Source organism: Anopheles maculipalpis, chromosome 3RL (assembly GCF_943734695.1).
Source record: "Anopheles maculipalpis chromosome 3RL, idAnoMacuDA_375_x, whole genome shotgun sequence".
In the NCBI taxonomy this organism is placed as follows: Eukaryota; Metazoa; Arthropoda; class Insecta; order Diptera; family Culicidae; genus Anopheles; species Anopheles maculipalpis.
The window spans coordinates 39430674-39451541 of NC_064872.1; the positions used below are offsets into that span (position 1 = coordinate 39430674).

At 43.0% G+C, this 20868-nt stretch overlaps 2 protein-coding genes across 2 annotated transcripts in view; one reads left to right on the forward strand and one right to left on the reverse strand.

The window, feature by feature from the left end:
• The window catches only part of LOC126564327 (serine/threonine-protein kinase GL21140), a 38407-nt gene extending 30310 nt beyond the window's left edge, over window positions 1-8097 (reverse strand). Inside the window, exon 1 of the mRNA XM_050221333.1 lies at window positions 8089-8097. The gene's annotated coding sequence lies outside the window, so the exon portion shown is untranslated. The remainder of the gene's footprint in view (window positions 1-8088) is intronic.
• Window positions 1374-4940, forward strand: LOC126564998 (transcription elongation factor S-II). The gene is made up of 2 exons (XM_050222133.1): window positions 1374-1462; window positions 3988-4940. The coding sequence occupies exons 1-2, from the start codon at window positions 1391-1393 to the stop codon at window positions 4924-4926; spliced, it is 1011 nt and encodes a 336-aa protein (XP_050078090.1). The 5' UTR covers window positions 1374-1390; the 3' UTR covers window positions 4927-4940.
• Window positions 8098-20868: the final 12771 nt, after the last annotated feature.

A 20868-nucleotide genomic window follows, 5' to 3' on the forward strand; every position in this document is an offset into this window, starting at 1 on the left:
CACGTAGTTGGAAAGTCAGTCCTCGCTACGGGAGGACGGTCCAGATGGGATTTGAACCGAGCTGACCAGTGGCGATTTTACAGAGTATTTTACATTGTGATCAAAAGTTGACTTGCACCCATTGCTTTGAGTCTTTTTTTTTGGTAACGAATAACTGAACGATGTAGTTTTAATAAAATTTAATCAACATGTATTAAATGGAATGGTCTTGTGGTAATGGCGACGGTGACATCTTAGTTCAAATCCCATTCGGACCATTCCCCCATAGTGAGGACTGAGCTATCCAACTACGTGGTATCAGCATGTATAGTGCTTGGTCTATCGGTGTTGCACAACCACTCTGTTGTTCTGAAACTTTCTGCATTTTTGTATCGTTTAACATCAATGTGATCCCCTTCCCCTTAGATGTACCCCCTTCACATCCCTGTTGATAAATTTACCAAACGTCAGACAAAAAATTGAAAGTGGGAAAATGTAACCGGAAAAATTCAAATACCTTTTAACTAGGCCAGCAACGCCATTATATCAATGTTTAAGTCATTCGATGCCCGGCATGACCTAGCAAAAAGAATAAAAAGACGATGATGTTAGAAAATTGAGTAAATTTAGAATTTAGTCACAACATTTAGCAATACGGCCTGGCTGTCCTATATGAATAAAAAAACCACAAAATTTAACACAAAAGAAGAAACTTGAAAAATAAGCTTCTCTCAGCTCTTCTCAACATTACCCGAACTCGGGTGATGTGGCGTTTCACGTGTGAACAATTGTTGGCCATGCCGTAATGTTGAGTTTTAGCAACATTTGTCCTAAAACCACGATATTTAAATAGTTGATTAAAATATCGCTCGCAGAAATACATTAATGAATAATCCAAAATCGCCGTAGTAGTTAAAAAAAAGATAACGAAACTATTCTTGATGAGACCTCCTCCTCTCTGAAAATAGTCGAAAAGTACCTGCAGGGTCGCGTACATTACATCATCTGTCAAACATGAATTCAACATGGTTTCCCCGAAGCTCTCAAGCACAATGATGCGGCCTCGCAAAATCGCATCTTCGTTGTTTTCTGTAGCTTTTTCACACAGTGCGAAGACGTTTTGCTCCGCCCGGGACACTGAAAACCGCGTTTTTCTCGCGCAAAAGTAAAATCTGTTGTAACCTATCACGTATATCCGGCAAGTGCTTGTGCTATACTGTGCAAGCAACAGAAGTTCCGCTCCGGTGACGGTGTTTCCAGAGTCATATATTAGGCGTGGGTTTCGAGCTTGGGTTGGCTAGCCCAGGAGCAGCATACACCCAGAACGTACCGCTTCTTCTGCTTCTGCATCGTTTTCTTTGGATTCGGATAGAAGGAACATATTCGGTAATCCCGGTGCACTGGCCAAAAGATGAACGTGGAGGAAGAGGTGTTCCGTATTCAGAAAAAGCTGGGCAAAATGACCTCCCAGTCCGACGGATCGGTAAGAACGGGTGTTTACATACGCGGGGGTACGGGTAGCTTAATAGTTTATTCTCTTCCGTAGGGCGTCGAAGATGCTTTCGTAAATTCGTTTACCCTTCTAACCCAATCGAAATGCATTTTTACGGTGTGATGGAAATAATAACCATTGACTGCACTCAGCCTAGGTTTCTGTGTGTGATGCATCTCATTTCCCGCTCAGTTGGGTTCATATGTAAAATGTTTTCCATGGCTCACTGGGAAGAAACAAAAAAAAAAAAACAGATCGAAAAAATGATGAAACATTACCGCTAGTGAGAGCGTTTTTCCCTCGGTTCTAGTACTCGATTCAGTTTTATCGGCCCCCAGGCCGTTCTGCTTCGAAGACTTCTGTAAAAGCAAAGTTTTGCGTTACAACAATATTACTTGAGCAAATACACATCTGAGAGTACATTTGTGTAAAGTAACTTTTGTGTGTGAAGTGTGTATGTAGAGTGGCTGTGTGTTGAGATTGTTTGGTGTTTTCTGTTCCGTGGTTTTGTTGTTTTTTGGGCCTTGCGATACCGCAGCGAGTAGTTTCCACGTTTCGTTTTTGCGTAATCTTTGTCAAATTGTAAGGTGTGCTGTTCGGTCTAACCCACACACCCGCCTTCGCGATGCGGGAAGATGTGTGTTTTTATTCTGCACGATGTACGAGTGCGCGCGCGAAAAGTATATCCCTTGGTGTTTTTTTTTCTCTTCCGTACAAGCCAATTACTTGCTGTTCTCGAAGTTGAAGTTGCGCGTTTTTTTTCGTCCAATCGATTTCGATCGTAGTGTGCAAGTTATTCGGCATGTCGCGCGCGCACGCGTTTGTGTATGCGTGTGTGTCGGTAAAATGCTCTACATACAAGGAGGCTGTGTGTAATTTTGGTCGTCAGTTTTTGCTATAGAGAGTACACCCAACCCCCATGGCTGGCTTTGTCGTCAATCTCTTTACGCGGGTGAACACTGTTTGTATATCGTGTTCGCAAGGCGAATGAAACAGTCTCCTCTTCGTGAACCGGCACAAAAGCGCGCGCGCGCACACACGCACTAGCTATGAAAATTGAGAATGCACAGGAAAACAGAAGGCTGCAACGCTCACAGAAGAAATATCTCTCGCGAAGAAGCGAACACGGAGAGTAACCGGTTTTGCATCCCAAACAAAACAACACCCAAACAACCCAAAGATATACGCACACACACCCACACATACGCACTCTGACGCACACACACATGTGCACGAAAAGTGCATCTGGATGCAGCAGGAGGGTGAATCGAAAAGAAGGGTAGCTACTGCGCTTATTGGTTTGTTGATTGTGTTTACAGGCACATGTTGTGCACTACACAGGTGCGTATCGTTTTTGAGCAATATCCGGCAATATTTTTTCTTTTTGTCTGAACGATCAGGTCACACCTGCCATTAAATGGCTTACTAGACTTTGCTAATATCACGAAGTTTTAAAGTCAGTCCTTACTATGGGTGATCGGTCCGGATAAGATTTAATGCCCGGTCCTGCTATGTGAGGATTGGCGCCGATATCGCCTCACCGCTGGACCGCCCCCTGTATGTTAAACGTGATTAACATAAAATGAAATCTCGGATTCTCAATCGGGATTTCAAAACCTGATAATTTTGCTGAAATCTATTATCTCGTTGTCGAAAATTTCGCCACCTAATCTATCTACTTCTAGGCCAATCTTCAGTTTCTCCCTGCGAACTATTGCATCTATCCATCTTCCATAATGAAACAGGCTTAAATGAAGCAGGTCTTGAATTCACTAAAAGTACACTGCCTTGAACACTTTAGCGGCCGCTCAGCCTGCCTAGAGGAACATCCTCATCTGTCTTCATCGACATTCATTGGCTTATCAACTTGTATCCCTTATTTTGCTCTGTAATTGCAGTCATTGTGTCATGTTTAAAGGCATTCTTTTCTGGCTACTCCCGTAGTACTAGTACTTCTGCCGTATTAAAGTTTCTCACACTTCTGTTATGCATCCTTATTTGATCTACTTTTTATTTTTTTCTTAACGATATTCTAAGGTCTAGTAAGCCCGACCGCCTTCGATTGGCTTTTTAGACTGACTTGGTGATCACCACGTAGCTGGATAGTCAGACCACACTGCTGGGGAACAGTCTAGATGAGATTTGAAGATGAGAGCTGCACTGAATAAGATTTCTCATCCCGAAAGTTTTTGGCGATCGTTCTACTGCACTATCTTGCTAAAATGACCACCGTTAGTCATCTTGCACCTTTCATTTCTCAATCCTCATTTGTTAAAAAAATTGTAAGTTATATCAAAACCCCGTCATTATACTTGTCAATCTTACTGAATGCTTCTTCCCATGATTTTTGTATGTGACTGGTTCTTACCATCATCCTCATCGTTTAAGTGAACTCATCCTTAAAGTGGCTATATATAGGCCACAGGCAAACTTTGGTGATAATTCTAAGTGAACTTTACATACTTATTTTATATACATACTCACAACTCTTCTCCTTCCTACATCCTCCATCTTAGGGTCAAGAGCAGGCGCTTGATCTGTTGCGCGAGTTGCAACGTTTGAACATCGATCTGGACATACTGACAAAAACGCGTATCGGCATGACGGTGAACGAGTTGCGCAAGTGTAGCAAGGACGATGAGGTGATAAGTTTGGCCAAATCGCTCATCAAAAGCTGGAAGCGTTTTCTTGCCGGTACGCCACCCTCAAAGGATGGTTCGAAGGATTCGTCCAAATCGTCCAGTAAATCGTCTAGCAAATCGAGCAGCAAATCTTCGGACGGTTCTAACACGGGATCCGGTGGTGGCGGTGGTGGAGCTAACGGTGAGAAAGCGAACAGTGGAAGCGGTGGAGCGGGTGGCGTCGGTAACAACAAAAAGGATTACGAGCGCGAGAAGGAAAGCAAATCGAAAGCTCCACCTTCCAGTGGTGCGTCGTCACAGTCGAGCAGCAATACGACCGACGCCGTACGGCTAAAATGTAGAGAAATGTTGGCCAACGCGCTGCGCGTTGATGGTGAACCGCCGGAGGGTTGCCAGTCCCCGGAAGAGCTGGGTGAAGAGTTGGAGGAGGCGATCTTTGTCGAGTTCAAAAATACGGACATGCGGTACAAGAACCGGGTACGATCGCGTGTCGCAAACCTGAAGGATCCGAAGAATCCGAGTCTGCGGGCCAACTTCGTTAGTGGTGCTATCACTGCCCAGCGGCTCGCCAAAATGACCTCGGAGGAAATGGCGAGCGATGAGATGAAGCATTTGCGCGATCGGTTCGTCAAGGAGGCGATCAACGATGCGCAGCTGGCGACGGTGCAGGGCACCAAGACCGATCTGCTCAAGTGTGGCAAGTGCAAGAAGCGCAACTGTACGTACAACCAGCTGCAGACGCGAAGCGCTGACGAACCGATGACCACGTTTGTCATGTGCAACGAGTGTGGCCACCGTTGGAAGTTTTGCTAGAGTGGGCGCGCGTCGCGTTTCGTTTTTTTGGTGGTCGGGGTCGACGATCTACGGTTTCTCAGCGCTACTGCTTCGCAATACGAGGGAACTGGCAATGCTCGATAGTAGTGGCTATTAATTTCCTCTGGACTGGACGGAATCCGTTTAAACAAAAGTTTTGATATAGCAAAACGATGGCGATGTGGCGGATGGTGTGTGCATAACTACACACATTGGGAATAAAATGTGGTTTTACATACTGGCAAAGCTTACGGCACAGAGACGGCGGACACAGAGATTTTACGTGAACAGACACGTAACTTTGCTCTACAACTAAACATACATATAAATTTATTATAAACTTACTTTCGTTTACGCGATTAGGATTAACTGTTGGTGTGCAACATAAATCAATCGCCACCACACACACCCCGTGCGGCTTTCTGTTCCCTTTTTGCGTTACTCACTTGGCGATGAGACAGCCAATAGGCATCGCGTACATAGCCAGCATTAAGAATTGTAGTGATTGCAGTAGCGTTCCTCGTACCGAGAAGAAATGCCAGCATTAAGAATTGTTGTGATTGCAGTAGCGTTCCTCGTACCGAGAAGAAATGCCTTGGTCCTAGTAACTTCGGTAAAAAAAAAAACACTCATAGCTCACCACCATGCAGTTAAAATGAATCCTTTGCAATACGAGAAACATACAGTCGAGGAGGGTTAGCGATCTCAAAAGCGTCTGGTTCGGTATAACTATAGTAGAATGTGAGTTCCTGTGTCCTACGGGAAACCATCCATAAAATCACATTTCTTAGGTTAGGAATGGAAAACGTGCGCGTATACGTGTGTGTGTGTGCGCATTACGAGCTGCACTGAATAAGCACCTAGCAATTAGTAGGGAAAAACTAAAGAACGAACCGTAAATGTGTAATTGTGTATATAAATAAGTAAAAAAGATGTAATGTTGCGTCACGTTTCGCTAGATAAAACGGCGTGTGTGTGCATTATTATTGTGAGATAGATGCGGCGTTACGTGTGTTTTTGTGTACCATACATTCAGAAACCTGGAAATAACCTAGAAAACCACTGGTGGACAGCAACAAACAAACAATGATCCGAACGTAGACAATCGTATCACGATGGAAAAGGTTAAAATTACGGTTAAAGCATAGTGCGAAAGTAATTTGGCTTTGATTTACCTGTAACTTTTCGTTCCTTTCCTTTTTTGCGTAAGAAATAAATATTGTGAAAAAAAGAACACATGATCAACAACTCTTTCTAAACATTATTTACGTACAATTAGTATAGGTTAATTGCATAAATTTTGTACAAAAGTCTTATCGGTGTTTCCCAACGAATCGAAACCATTCGTTGATTTTTCAATTTCTCCCAAACGCCGAAGCGCTCTCGCGGCCGGTAGCGAAAGCACCGTCCTTTGGCGCTGGTTATGTGGCAGAGTTAAATTATTCCAATCGTCGATTTAAAATGACCGTTATTACTTTTCGAGAAACTGCTGATTGCAATAGTTATCATTGGAGCCATATCAAATTTTCAATTCCCAATTGGAAACAATATGATCATACGATATTTAGCCGAATTTATGTAATAACATAAAAATACGGTGTAGACCCGTGATAATAAAATTAAAAAATGAATAAAATATATTATAGAAACAATAGAAACAATGCTATAATATTTTTTTATAATATATAATAATACTAAAAACAAAACATTTACCATGGTGTCCGTAAGGATACAAACAATTAATTCTATAATAATACCTTTTCCTTTTTGGATAGCTTGACGCTTTTTTTGTACAGTACATGCTCTATTTTAGCTGCAATTGGTGCGTATCCTACGACGAGTTTGCACACCACAGCCAGCGAAACCTATCCGAAATTCCCGCGATTTAACGCTATTTGATTTGAACTTCAAAATACAAGACAATGAACAATTTCATGTGTTTTCCTTAGCTATGCAGCTAACAACAAAGATATGTATCATGATCGTTTACACGAGCATGACGTACATCAGGCATGATACAATTATTATATAAATTTACAGAAGCCGAATATCTTCCCCCTTTTCCCACTAATGTTCCCAACCTCCCCAGGTCATCAGGCAATATAATATACTGATCTACATACATTTTTTAATTTGTTTATCAGTGTTTCATCTCGTGTCGAGTAGATAAACACTTTTATCACCCACAATTTGACCGTTTGCGTCTGATAACGATGACTTCTGCATCCTCAGTACGATACACGGAACGACACATCAAATTGGACGTACCGTAATTTGGCGCTTAGAATTTCAATTCACTCAATTTTACCCCTTAAGGATATTCTCAACCTTGAAGGTACCACGCAGCAAAACGGGTGTGTGTCAATGACAACACTGGCTACCTAATTAAAATGATAATACGGAATGAAAAAAGAAAGAAAGGAATCAACCCTAGACTGTCTCACGGGGCAGCTACCGAGGGGAGTACCACCGTGTGACCAGGTTTTTGAATGTAGTTACGGGGTGAGCTAGTGAGGTTTTGTTTGATTAGGCTTTCGAGTTCTTGGCCACTCGAAGGTAATGGCGCTCGTCTAAGCTGGCCACGTTCAGTCGTGCACTCATCGTTCCGTGGGACGGTTCCGTCCCGATCCGAAGTGCGAGTGTTGGTTTCGAACGTTTGGTCCTAATATCCGAATTGTTGTGAATCGTGTTGGGAAGTTGAGTGATTTTTACATAGAAAAGTGAGCCAAATTGGATCCCCTTTTTTAGGTAAGATGTAACATGTTCAAGATTATTCTAATATGATATCCTTTGTGTCGTTGATTGGTGAGATCGTAGTGCTTAGAGGGTTAATCAACTTTTAAACGTGAAATCATAATCATAGACATCTGTTGTGCGTTTTTATTGGTTTTAAATAATGTTGCAAAAGTCCTGAATGGAAAGATTGCATCAAGCTGTTGGGCACTCAAGCATCTTAACAAACAAGACAATCAAAGTGTTGTGCCAGATTTGAACCATATTTTCAAGTTGCTGCGTAAAGCAAAATAAGCAATCCAGACATCACGAGATCCTCCTCCCGCTTTTCCACACTGTGTGCAGGTGCCTCGAGCCTCTCCATATGACCAACTCTTGTAGTCATCCGCGTACGTGGATCAGTGTCAATTTTATGTACTTTATATTTACTATTTCTGCCTGCCATTTCATGCCGTAATAGTACTTTTGGCCCACAAGTGCATGGACTAGATAAACGTCGGAGTGCTCACTATGGTGACATGATGTACCATTTATGGCCGGGGTGTCTCTGATAAGACAGAAAACTAATTTGCCAAGAGTGGTTGAAAAACACTCGGCAAAGGGTTGGGACGGTTGCTGGTTGTAATTCGCCAAGGGCCTTGTTGGGGTAAGCTTTGGAGACTACAGTTGGTCCTCACCGCATCTGATCATCCCGTGGCAGGCTTCTGGGGTCTGATAACACACACACACTCAATCGTTTACAGAACTTAAAGCACCTTTCCTTCTGTTCTTCGGGATGATGGGTCAATCTTTGCACTTAGCTGTATCTGTTGCAGTTGTGACGGTGTTGAGATAATGGCACAAACGCAAGCTTAACCCCGTTCGGTGAAGACGAGCTGGCGTGCGCGTGCAGTTGTAAATTATCCTGTCCGCCCACGCGGCTGTAGTTATCTAAAAGCAATGCTCCGCACAAGAATGTAACAATTTACCCCGGGGTAATCTGGGTCCGTTTCTGGGGCAATTGATGTGTGTGACGATCGTATGACACGATCCTAGTGTATATCTAGAAGGGACAGAGGGCTATTTTGAAGCAATAAAAATGGCGTCCAAAATACACCCCAAAAAGCTCACCCTTTTACGTACATCAATCATAATCGAACGGACGAACGAGGAACGCGTATTTGGAGGTGTTAGGGAACACGCAATTGCACATCATATAAGCGCAATCGATTGCATTACCGGAGACATACTATCCATGCAGACACCAACCACCAAAGATAGCAATTAGTTGAACCTAGTCTTCGCCCTCCTCTTCTTTGTCCAACATTTCGATGGTTGGTTATTTCGATCGCACGCCAATGCGTTGGTGCGATGTTCGAATGCTATTTAATTAGTGTGCGGAATCTTTAAAAATTACCCGTTATCACAGAGACACAGAGCTGGCTGGATGGGGGGTTTATATGGTCGTGAGGTACGTCAGAACTTACTTGACTTACGGTTGATGCGACTGAGTGTGACCGAAGTCGGCAACGATGGGCTTATCTGTGTGGTGTTGTACTTGATGATTGATGTGTGTCATGCCGGGCAATGACGACAAAAGGACATAGCCAATTTGTCTTCACTATGGACCACGGGGTTAAACAACCTGCCATGGAGAGGCTTTTCGGTAGTATACGGTGTAAACTTTTACAATCACTGATAAGGAAGGGTTCTTTTGACATTTTTCGTTGTCCAGAGATGCGGTTCTACGGGATTTAATTACAGGCATGGATTGATTGGTGGTAAGTTTTGAGCACTATACGTCAACAATTAAAAGATCGAAGTATTCTCTACAGAGAAATATGGACGAGAGAGCCAATCTTTCTACTCGATGCGAACGCGATTCTGCGCATTTCCTCTCAAACAAACTTGATCAGCTGTTTTGTTCGGTGCGCTAGTAGTGGTGGATGTGGGCATGTATTTTGGATGCTTCAAAACTTTGTGAAACAATTTAAGCTCCATTTGAGGTTTGATTGTTTTGCAACATTTGGCTGAAAATCTTCCCCCTTGGCTGAAGTTTTCCACAGCAAAAGTTGATTATGCTCTGCTTCCGAACTAATAATTTTTGACTCATCTGACCAATACCTACACAAATCAGTCACATGTCAGATGGTGACGAGGAAAAGTCACAGCCTAAAAAACAATAAACAACAAAGCAAAACAGAATCTCTCACAAACACGCTTGGTGAGAGCATTCAACGGATGCAAATGAAAGGTGAGAGCGATTTTCCTCGAGAAAATAGTGATGCTCACCCAGAATGAGAGAGTGAGTAAGATACAGAGAGCAGCTGTCAAACGCGCGTGGTTGCACTGCAGCTTTGGGGGAAAAACACCGATTTTCCCGTTTCAGCACAGTGCGCCCGAATGGGTCCGAAAGTCGTTTGGCCGAGAGTCACGGTCATGCTCTCCATACTTTCCATGGTGCTTGCTACGCCAGCTACAACCGTTTGTCAAAAAAACGTTGGAAAAAAACTCACGAAACAAAAAAAAAAAACGGACATCGACGATCGCAAAAAACGTGTGATTCGCTCTTCGTGCGGGACACCAAACGTCATCGCAGTTCATTCCAGTCGGTGAGCTAAGAAATGGCGGCCACGTCAATCCCGGTCGTCCCCGGTCAGCTACTACTACTGGTACGGTACACTAGCAAACAGAACAGCCACAGCCACGTCCGCGGTATCCCATCGAGGGCCCTCAAAGCAGTGCGTTCTTCACCGCTGGCCATCTCCAACCAATCGGTCGGTGTGAAAACTGTTACGACAACCAGCATCAGCACCGGACGACCAGCTGCTGGAGTGGACCGACGGCGGTCGATATCGAGCTTGAGTTCCTGTTTCCGCTACCACTAAAGTGTGTGTATGTGTGTATGTGTGTTTTGGTTGGGAAATTGATGCTCTGAATATCATTTTCCATTGGCTACTGGTTGTTGTGCTGGGGTTTTTTTGCGTTTGCTTTTATTTCGACAAGTGCCATCGCGAAACTATTGCTGCTAAAAAGAGCGCTTGAGAGTCGAACAAACTATCGATTTAATCGCGCCAGCAATCGGATCGGAAATAGATGTTTACAACGCAGAATTGAACCAGCGGATTCACTATAAGACAACCCCCAGTGAGGGTGAGAAAGAGAGATATCAATAATGGCCACAAAGACAAAGTGGAGCAGTTTTTTCCGTTGAATGCGTAATAGCAGAATGGTTCACGGCGTGGTGATTCCATCGTTGTGCTTCTGAGTTGCTTCGATTCTTTCATAGCAAGCAAGGAAGCTGTAGAGATATACCTTAAGGGCTTCCAATCTTCTAACTTCGATTCTGCTGCTCCTACACCCCCCTCAGGAGCCTGGAATCATTTATGAAGGGATTCCATAACGCCAACAATCCGGGGGAGAAGCTGTTTTCCATCAATAAGGTAAGTTTTCCTCGTTGGAAAATGATTCCAACGCTCGTACGCAAAAGGGGTGTGCGTTCGTGTGTGTGTTTGATGATGAAGGAAAACTTGAAACCACGTTACATAAGTGTGCACACAGTGCAAGGGCAAGGGCTATAGTGCTTCAGTACACTCCATCGTCGGAAGTGCAATCGCGAACGTCGACCAGGTTGGGGGGCTGCTTGGAAAAGCGAATGAAGAGAAAACCCGAGAGCAACAGCTACTGTATCGTCTGTATGTGTGTGTGTACGTTTATAGGTGTGTTTTGTGTCGCATTTTAAAGTGTGAGTGTTGCTTATGTGTGTGTGTGTGTGTTTGTTGTGTTGTGATTGCTGTGCGATCTCTATTGTGTTTTGGGTGATTTTTCGCGTCGAGAAAAAACGATTGGCCCGTGGCAGAAACCCCGTCCAAAGTTTGACGTTTGGAAAAGTCCGCAGAAAAGGAAGGTGCGCGCGTTTGCGTTGCGTTGGCGATGTTATCGTTTCGTTTCGTGCCGTACACACAATCACAGTAGGTCGTGAATCAGCTCCCGCAGCACACTCGGATAAGCTGCAATGGGGGACTTTTCGGTTTGTTTGTGAGGTGTTATTTAATTTATTTTGGTTCTCATTGTTCTTAATGGCTGCATACTGTAAATTCCGGTCAAACGAATGTTTGTTTGGTGTAAAAGATATCTGTTCCACGTGACTGTGAGGTTTTGAAGATTCGAAAAAAAAAAAAATACTGTCGTGTGCCAACATCTCCCAAAGCAGTGAAAATGTAGACCTGAGCACTTGAAAACTCCACCAGGTAAACGGAAATTATACCGCACAACGCATACATTCACGTTTGCCGATTGGTGGCATTTGCAAAACCCGCAACATGCGCCCTCGGTCGTGTGCCGTGTATCAAGAGCCACCTGGCGGCTCCTTCATGTACACGCTGCTCCACCCGGGTCTGGGCATACCGACCGTGTGCGGCGGTAAGGGTTCGGGTTCGGGTGTTTTGTGTGTGTGCCGTTTGTTGTGAAGGTTATGTAATTTTTAACCTTCAAATTTCCATTCCCTCACACACACGCCAGTGCCACATACGAAGGTCCTTGTCCTTGGAGTCGCTCCCCGGCGGACCAGCCGTGTTGCTTTGACAGCATGCCAATTGGGATTTACAGAGACAAAACAAGCAAAACGGTGTCTACTGGCGATCTGTATAAGAATAGGTTCGATTATATTTAGGTGTTTTTATTATTTCTGCATAACTTTATAAAAAAATGTTAATATGTTTGGTAATTGATTTAAAAAAAAGGTGAAGCCAAATACATATTTTGAAGAAAACTGTGAGGAAACCACGTTTATATAATCGATGTTACATCTTCATGATATGTTTGCTTGTCATACTTTTCACTTAGAGTGTGAGATTTGAAATTGAGATCATAACGGCGTTGAGGTAATCTAAGAAGAAAGATAATGGAAATACTCCCGGCCATTTACAAGTTCTTCATCACATTCTTCGTCAAACATTCATTTGATAAAATCTATTTTGTGTGTCTTCTTCAATAGACAAGTTTGCTAACGAGTTCCGATATGGATTGCACTGAAACGTGCAGGAGTCGTTGTCCGTATCGATTTTCTTTGACCTACAGCCAACTCCAATGTGTGGCACATTAAACTATTACCCAACGGGTGAAGGGAAGAAAGGCTTAGATGCTTGAAGCTTAATGTGTGTGGACCACGAACTTCTAACTGTGATCACACACGAACAAACCCACACTCACACTTGGTCGTGGTAGTATAAAGTAGTCAGAACTATCGTAACCATGTGATATCAATTCAAACCAGACGGGCAGTGGGTCCGAAAGATTGGGGAAATTTATTCGATTCGATGTTTTGGACGAGTACCAGGCGCCAAGAAGCTTGTCTTGCATGCAGTCATAACCTTGGCGTCCAATTGGGTGCTATTTGTCTGTTCTCTTAAGAGCTTCGAAGGGAAGTTTTTTTTTTCTGTCCATCGGTTTGTCTAAGGATCACTGTTAGGGGAGAAAAATAGTTGACTGGACTGATTATAGTTACGTTTACCCCTGCGTGAGAAACGAAAGTCATCTCATACGAAAGGACCTTGGGTTCGCTTTATCCACCCAAAGCTAGAGGACACATTAGGCGATACTGAATGTTTGCTAAGCTTACTGTTTTAATTAACAGCACCTCGTTGTTGTCGACCCGGCATCCATATCGTTAGTGCCGTTTGGGACACAGGGTTTGTATGGATGTAAGCAAAACGAAACATAAAACCAGCTACTGACAGGTTTTATGAGATGCTTATGCTGTGTAATAAATAAAGCGCAAGCGATATGCAAGATAAGATACATCAGTTATATTGTACTTTGGTATGTTTAACTTGGCGTTCGGGATATGAAATTCGTATCATTTGTAATAAGCGTATCAACAGCGAAAGGAAGGAGACTTAAGCTTTTGTGAGATATCGAGTAATATTAGCTCACCAAGGGATTGCCATTTGCACACAACAATAAATGGAAAATCGCTGGTTTTTACAGAAATAGACTGATTTACACAATCGTGTTTGGTATCATGTCCTTTATGGTTGTACAAGATATTACAGCATTATTATTTAGTTGGAGCAACTAGGGCCAGAACAGTCGAAGAACCGCGGTTGAAGATATGCTGGTGCTACGTCTCTTAACACTATGATTCAAAAGTCAGAGCATGCGTCGATATGGAGAATCCATATCCAGTAAAGATAGGAAATTGTTCTATCACACTCGACGTCCATGGCAAAGACGAAAAATCAGCCACGAGACTTTAAATGAGTGGCGCTTGCAAAGATAATTTTTTTATGGAAGGCACGTCGTCAGTTGACGGAACTTCCAACTAACCTCAGCAGCAATCAGTAAACTTTTTTTATGGACTAGCTCCATTTGAGGACATTTTTTAATGATTATCTTGTCACAAAGAAGTACGATCGTGGTTTGGTTGTCGGGGCGATAGTGGCGCCAGTCTTCACGCGCTAGGACGGCTTGTCGAATCTCATTCAGACCGTTCTCTTGTAGTGAGGACTGGTTATCCAACTTCAAGGGCATCGATCAGTCTAGTAAATCATTAGATACTCGGCATGACTAGGAACAGGTCGCCAAGGTAAAAAAAGAGAAGAAGAAAGACGAACAGCCATGGCCAAGCTATCAGCAAACTACTGAAGGACAGCTCGGAAAAGAATGATAATATTTTTTGATTAATATTTTGTATATTGATAATGCTACTTGGGTGTAGGATCCGAGCAAAATTTTATGAATGGAATTATCCGTAATTGTATTTTTTCTTCATTGCCACTAGAAGTTGGTCTCCATGCCGTTATAATCAATAATAAAAAAAAATAAGTAGGCTTTCTTTTTTCTTTAGTTTTTGAATGCATCCGTTGCATGATGCAAATTCAAATATTGGGTGATATAAAACGAAAATTGAGTTAACGCTTCTCTTATCGGTTCTAGAGTTTGATCCTTAAAGTATGCAATACGTTGCACACATGGTTATGAATACCATAATATTGAAATTAGACGATTTATTCTTCTAATTATTAGGATTGTTTTCTCTTGTTTTAATGACGGTTTTGTCCAACGATACATTAACAAAACATTCAAACAGCAAACATTTTAAATTTAATGCAATTGACGTGCATGTAATGCACGTTAACCGCCTCTCCGTTAACCAAGTTTGAATGTTGGATACGGAAATAGATGAGAGAGTTTGTAGCATTCTCTCTCTCTCTCGCTCTGATTTGATTGTGACTTCACTAACACACCGTCAAAAAGAGCGTGGACCTTAGGCGGTGCTCTCAGCAAGGAGAGTTCAAACGTTCGTGTTTCTTTTGATATTAGAAGTATTTTGAAAAAGGGGAATTTTTAAATAAAAAAAATTGAATTCGTATGATAAAATTTTTAAACTACAATTTCAACGCTTCCAGGTGCTTGTTTCGATAACTACACACAACTATCGTTGTTCTGTTTGCTTCAAATGATGGCCCTAAAATGTGCTGTGTCGAGATTCGATTTTCTTATAAGAATTTCTCATTTACCAAACCACCGCCTCACCGTGTGAGAGCGATCCATTCACGGCTTCTCACCAATAAGGGTGAGCCAGACACCAACGTTCAATGAGAACGGTTGGCAAGTATCGAGATGAGTTGAATGAGCACCGGCGTGTAACAACAACAGTGTCGTGGCGCATAGCACAACACAATATGCCCGCCTAAGGTGGCTGTTGTCGGTGTCTCGTCGTCGTCGTACATCGGTCGAACGGAATTCTACTCTTTTTTTTTTTTGCTTCACACTTCACATACACACACACACACATCGCATCCTGGGGTGCGCCAGATGTTCCAAAACAGTGAATCCAATCAAAACGTTTGTGACCCGGGTCCAGTGGCAGCGCATCCCGTGTGTAGATGCGAGTTTTCTTGTAGTGAATTTGTGGCGCGTGTACCATCCACGGTAACGGTGGTAGCGTAACAGTGTGGAAGTAAAATAAATGTGTCCTTGCGTATATGTAGGTGCGAGTGAATGAAGGTGTACGTTCGGTCGGAAGTTCGTCCAAGTTCCGCTGATCGGCTAACAATGTGAGCCGGAAATGTCGGAAGGCAATGATATTGAGGAAGCGTGCTACCAAAGTGTGACGGCATTATCGACGGCGAATAAGCAGTAAAGGCGAAGCCTCAAACGGTTTGCTTTTATGTGTGTGAGTTGATTTTTTTGGTGCCGTTCCAAGCACCAATTTCGCCGTCTAAACAAACGTCTTCTCGCGTTAGTTGCGGACTGAAATGTAAGTTTCACACGATCGTCATGCGGCTGCATGGCACCACAAACCAACAAAAAATGTGATTACTGATGAGAAAGAGAGATTCGAGGAACTGTGTTGGGTAAAACCAAAACTCATGTCCACCTCTTTTTACATTCATCTCTGTGCAATGATTTCGACCATCGGTAGGGACTTTGAGCTGTGGTGAATCACACCGAATCACAACGTTATGGAAATTTGTTAAATTTTTATTCCGTTGCCGTCTGTTTGTTTCACTCAATTCGTCTCGTCCTGCTGGCCGATCGAGCTTCCCATTTACCTGTCCCGTCACCCTAGTGAGTTTGGTCCCTTTTTGGTTTTGAGTTTTCTGTCCTGCCAGCAACCCGCATGTGTCGGGGAACGTTCAGTGAGTTTGGCATTGTGAAACGAGTGCAGTATCATGTTGGACAATATGTCTAGTTTCCGGTGGCGTTGGATGCGATGGATAAAGGTGTTTTAAAGTTTTATAATTTTTTTGTTTGCATAAAATCTATTGTTTTAGTCTATTTTTTATTATTTTACGGGCTTATTCCATCCTGAACGACTGTATAATTTTCAAGCACCAAATGCGAAACTCTAACGTTCAAACACCGGCCTCTGTGCCTGGCCCAAATTTGGCTCGGTTCCGCTGGAATGAATGGAACGTTTATGGGTGAACGAGAAATGACAGCGGGAAGAAAAAGAAAAACAGAACAAAAACCGTCAATAAATGTGTGAATGAAAGAGAGAACCACAGAACGAACTGGCACCAGCAAAATAGGCGGCTTTTTGAACCGTTGCCGGCCCTGGTCATGCTTCACATTATCTATGCTTTCCGTGTACACCTTGTACACGATAAAAAAAAACGGTATCGATATCGGTAGTTGCCGGTAGGCTTCGAAGGCGTTTAGGCGATTTTGAACAACAAGCGTACACGTCACGCACGGGAAACGTCGGAGTGGTAATTGAATTTCCATTGCGAAACAGCGACTTTGATCTATGCGATTGCCAGAATGTGACGATCATTTCACCACCAATCACAATGGTCACGTTAATGAGCGTCCGGTGCAATGATATTTTGATCGTATATGGCAGATTAAGAAACCATCTGTAATGGCCACCGGAATCCACTTTTCCCATTCCGCTTCCAAAACCATTCAAATCAGAGCAAATGTCAAGGTCCTTTAAAGAAAGTGATCCTCAGCCGTACCTGGTGTGGAAGTGGGAAAGAAGATCGTTCATATGTAAATGCGTGTCGTGATTTCAGCTCGCGAATGAGCAGTGTTTTTGGCGCACAAAAAAAAAAAAATGCCGATACAAAAACACGTTTCGCCCAAAATGGTGACGCGCGCGTCCAAAGGCGTTCGATATTCGGTCATGTGTGTTTATTCATCCATTCCATCTTTGACCCACTAATCATCAAGTGACGAAGAAACATTCGCCAACCCTCTTGCATATTCTGTTTGGTTTGAGGACTTCTTCTTCCCTGGTTCTTCAAGACGAATTTTCTACCACTTGGGAAGATGCTAAAACTTCTTATCAAATAATTGCTTTTGACTTGATAGGAAATGCCGCACAGTTTATAGCTATTTACCGGGTTTTTTTTTCATGGCGAATGACTCGTTGTTGGACGAATTTTTCGTTTTCGTTTTTGGCAATCGTTCATCTTTTACAGCTGTGATGGAATGCTTTAAAAATGAATTCCCTTTTTAATGAGCCATCTGTATGGGTGGATAGAGGAATTAACGATGCACCCAGACGACGGCTGAGTGATGTCTGATCAAGTCATACTCGCAATGCACACCCAACTCTTCTTGGGTTTTGTACCGTAACGCCTTGCCATCAACAGTCATTTGCAATTCAGCACAACAGTGGCCACATCTCGAGAGGCGGCACCAACAGACACACACACACACACACACACGCACATCTCCTTTCGAGACGATAGCATCACGGCGAAGAAATATTCAATAATTAATGAGGCAAACGCTTCAAATGGGCATCCCTGTGCATTGGATGTATGAGGTTTAACTCTTGTACCATCCTGGATAGGAAAGGGTTGTGGGGTTTCAATGCACTTAATATGGGCCGGAAAGGAAGAAGAACTTTGCTGGCGGATGAACAGAGCACCAAGGCGATAGTTTTTCGTTCTTTCTATTCTTTTTCGGATGCAAAACTGAGCGAAAAATAAATCCAGTGGTTGAGGCGAGCGTGGGGTCTGTACATGGCAAAACTGGGTATCAAATCCAATCCAGACCGCTCCCCCGAACTGAGGACTGAACATCCTACTATGGGATCTCACTAATTCTCGGAAGCCATCAGTTGGGTCATCAAGAGTTGGCTGCGTTGGGCTAACTTAACTTCAACGGGAACCAAAACTATTTGGCGATCCTGTCTTGCTGAACAGCGTAGAGGGTGATGTAGTCGTTCCCCAGTACAATCTTCTTCTTGGCCTGCTCAGGATTGAGCACGTCATGTCGAAATGGCCAGGTCTCCAATCAGTTTCCAGGAAACTCGATCTAGGCCTGCAGTCCTCCATCCACGGCTACATGCGATCTCCGACAGGTTAGACTCCACTTGATCCAGCCAACGAGCTCGCTGTGGTCGCTGACGAGCACCTTCTTGGTGAGGCATGAGTCCGGCATCCTCATCACGTGTTCCAGCCAACGTTTCCTTCCGGCAGGATATCAGCACCGCCAAACAGCTCAGCTAGCTCGAGGTACATACTCCTTTGCCACACGCCCTGTTCGCATACACCGCCAAAGATAGTCCTTGAAGTCTTCTGGATCGCAGGAGTTTCTGGAGTCCGGAGTAGGCCCGATTCCCCTGAACAATGCGCCTTCGGATTTCACTGCTTACGTTGTGGTCCAAAATTAACCTTTGAGCGAAGTTGGCGTATGAGCGTCCTGCCTCGACTAGTGAAGGGCTTTGCCAGTCAGAAAGCTCTTTAGTATTAGAATGACTAAACCAAAACAGATCTCTTTCCCCTTACCTTAAGGTACTGGGCTAAATTAAACTATCATCTGTAGGATCTGTAGAGACTTGTCCAAAAGCGGATAGCTGCATGAGTTTTAAAATGTGCTGCTAGTTTTGAAACCATAAATTTACTAAACTCTAGTTTCATAAAGAACGGCATTTGAGACGCTCATTAAACTCAACAAATTTGTCGTTTTCTTACATGGCGCTAACCCATAAAAGCCTTTCCTGTTTGCCGTACTTCACACGCCGCTTTGCAAATATCAGCAATTTTAATGGTTAAAAGTCCGTTGTGTTTACGTTCTACGCGGTCCTTAACAGACTGTTCGTCGTCGAGCTTCGATGCAGGGTGTGAAAAACGAATTCAAAAACTATAATTCACTCACAAACAGTGCCCAATGACGCGACATTAAAAGAGCATGTGTACGACGACGAAGGAACCCATAATGCAGCGTTGTGTTTTGCTTTCCTGAGCGTTTCATTATTGCCGATCGATACGTGCACCGATGCTTTTGGGTTGAGCATTTCTTGATCGCTGGCCAAAAAGTGCAGATGTAGAATAAATTTCGATTTTGTAGAGCTTAGCACAGACAAACGTACACGCACACACACACACACACACACATGGGGAAACCGGTAATTTGAGGCTGGGTTTTAAAAATTAATTCAACCAAACCTCAACCTAAAACAAATTGTCCTCCAACTTCAAAATGGCCACTATCGGCCCATCGTCTAGCAGCAGTGTTCGATTTGGATGATGCCTTTGTAAAATGTATTGCAACTGTGCCACTATCGGTCGAAGATTTGGAAAGAAAATCGAATAACCGGCACTACTAGTCTGGGCCGGTTGGCCTTCGTGTATTTTATGGCACGGATCTGTTTCTGCTAAAAATAGTCCCAAATGAACCCCGCTTTGGCGGCCACACGAGCACTGTTTTGCCTCCAAAGCGGTGGAAATCAACCGTACCGAGTAGTGGCGTGTACAGGCATGTTACGGACGTTTTTCCGTTCTCAAGTACGGGGTTTCCGTCAAATTTATGGTTCTGGTTTTTTTTTTCTTAAATCTACACCGACCTCTTCTAACTGTTTCGACGCAGATTAATTATACTCTTTGAAATCGGATTGTATCGGCAGCCTGGAGAAGTTTTCATTTGTTCTGCGTTGCAAACTGCCAGCCCGAAGATGGATGTACTGTGTACGTTGAACGTTCCCTAGAGAAAACTGTTGACTGTTGAAGCTGATTCTATTTGCAATCGGGTACGTTTTGTAATAATTCTTGTCTGCGGTGTTACCACTAAGGTAACTGCTTTGCTCTTGGATTTATAGATTTTTCTAAAGAATAATTCTAAACAGTTCTAATTAATATCGATGATCATGGTGAATACTGATTCTTGGGATAGTTATGATAAATGAGTGGTTTTTAAATTCTGCCTTCCAGTTATCTTACACCAAGAAAAGCTATTGCTGGATTCTGTTTAGATCAATAAAAAATCATTTAGAATGTTTTAGTCCTCAAAATAAAATGTCAGGAGTATTTGTCATTTCTGTTAACGATTACTTGAATAAAAGTTAAATTTTTCAAAATTAACTTTTTTCAGAATAGAATGAAAAATTCTATTGGCATTAAACGACGAGTTTTTATAAGTTTTGTGACGTACAAAATAATTGATATTGAAATACTTCAGCAATGAGAGAGCTGACGCTCAGAATCGATTATAGAATCGCCATTTTAATGTGCCCAAAATCGTTTAAACGATTCCACTTTATGTCGACTAGAATGGAGAATGGGTCGACATAACTTAGTTCTACCAGCAAATAAGCATGTTCATCTTGAACAAAATCCAAAACAACTAATCCAACACTTGTTATGTGAATGTCAAGTATTCTTACATGTGTATTTTGAAACTGCCCAGGCTGTTCCATTATTGAATGTCTGCCTAGTGGCACAACACACAATCTTAACTCTTATTTAATATTAACTACAAAGCTCCACGGGT

What these genes read in the sequence shown, in the direction of transcription:
- LOC126564998 (XM_050222133.1), top strand. Translation starts at nt 1,391, where the DNA reads ATGAACGTGGAGGAAGAGGTGTTCCGTATTCAGAAAAAGCTGGGCAAA. An exon ending in CCTCCCAGTCCGACGGATCG is followed by an intron (nt 1,463 to 3,987) that starts GTAAGAACGGGT and finishes CCTCCATCTTAG; the next exon opens with GGTCAAGAGCAGGCGCTTGA.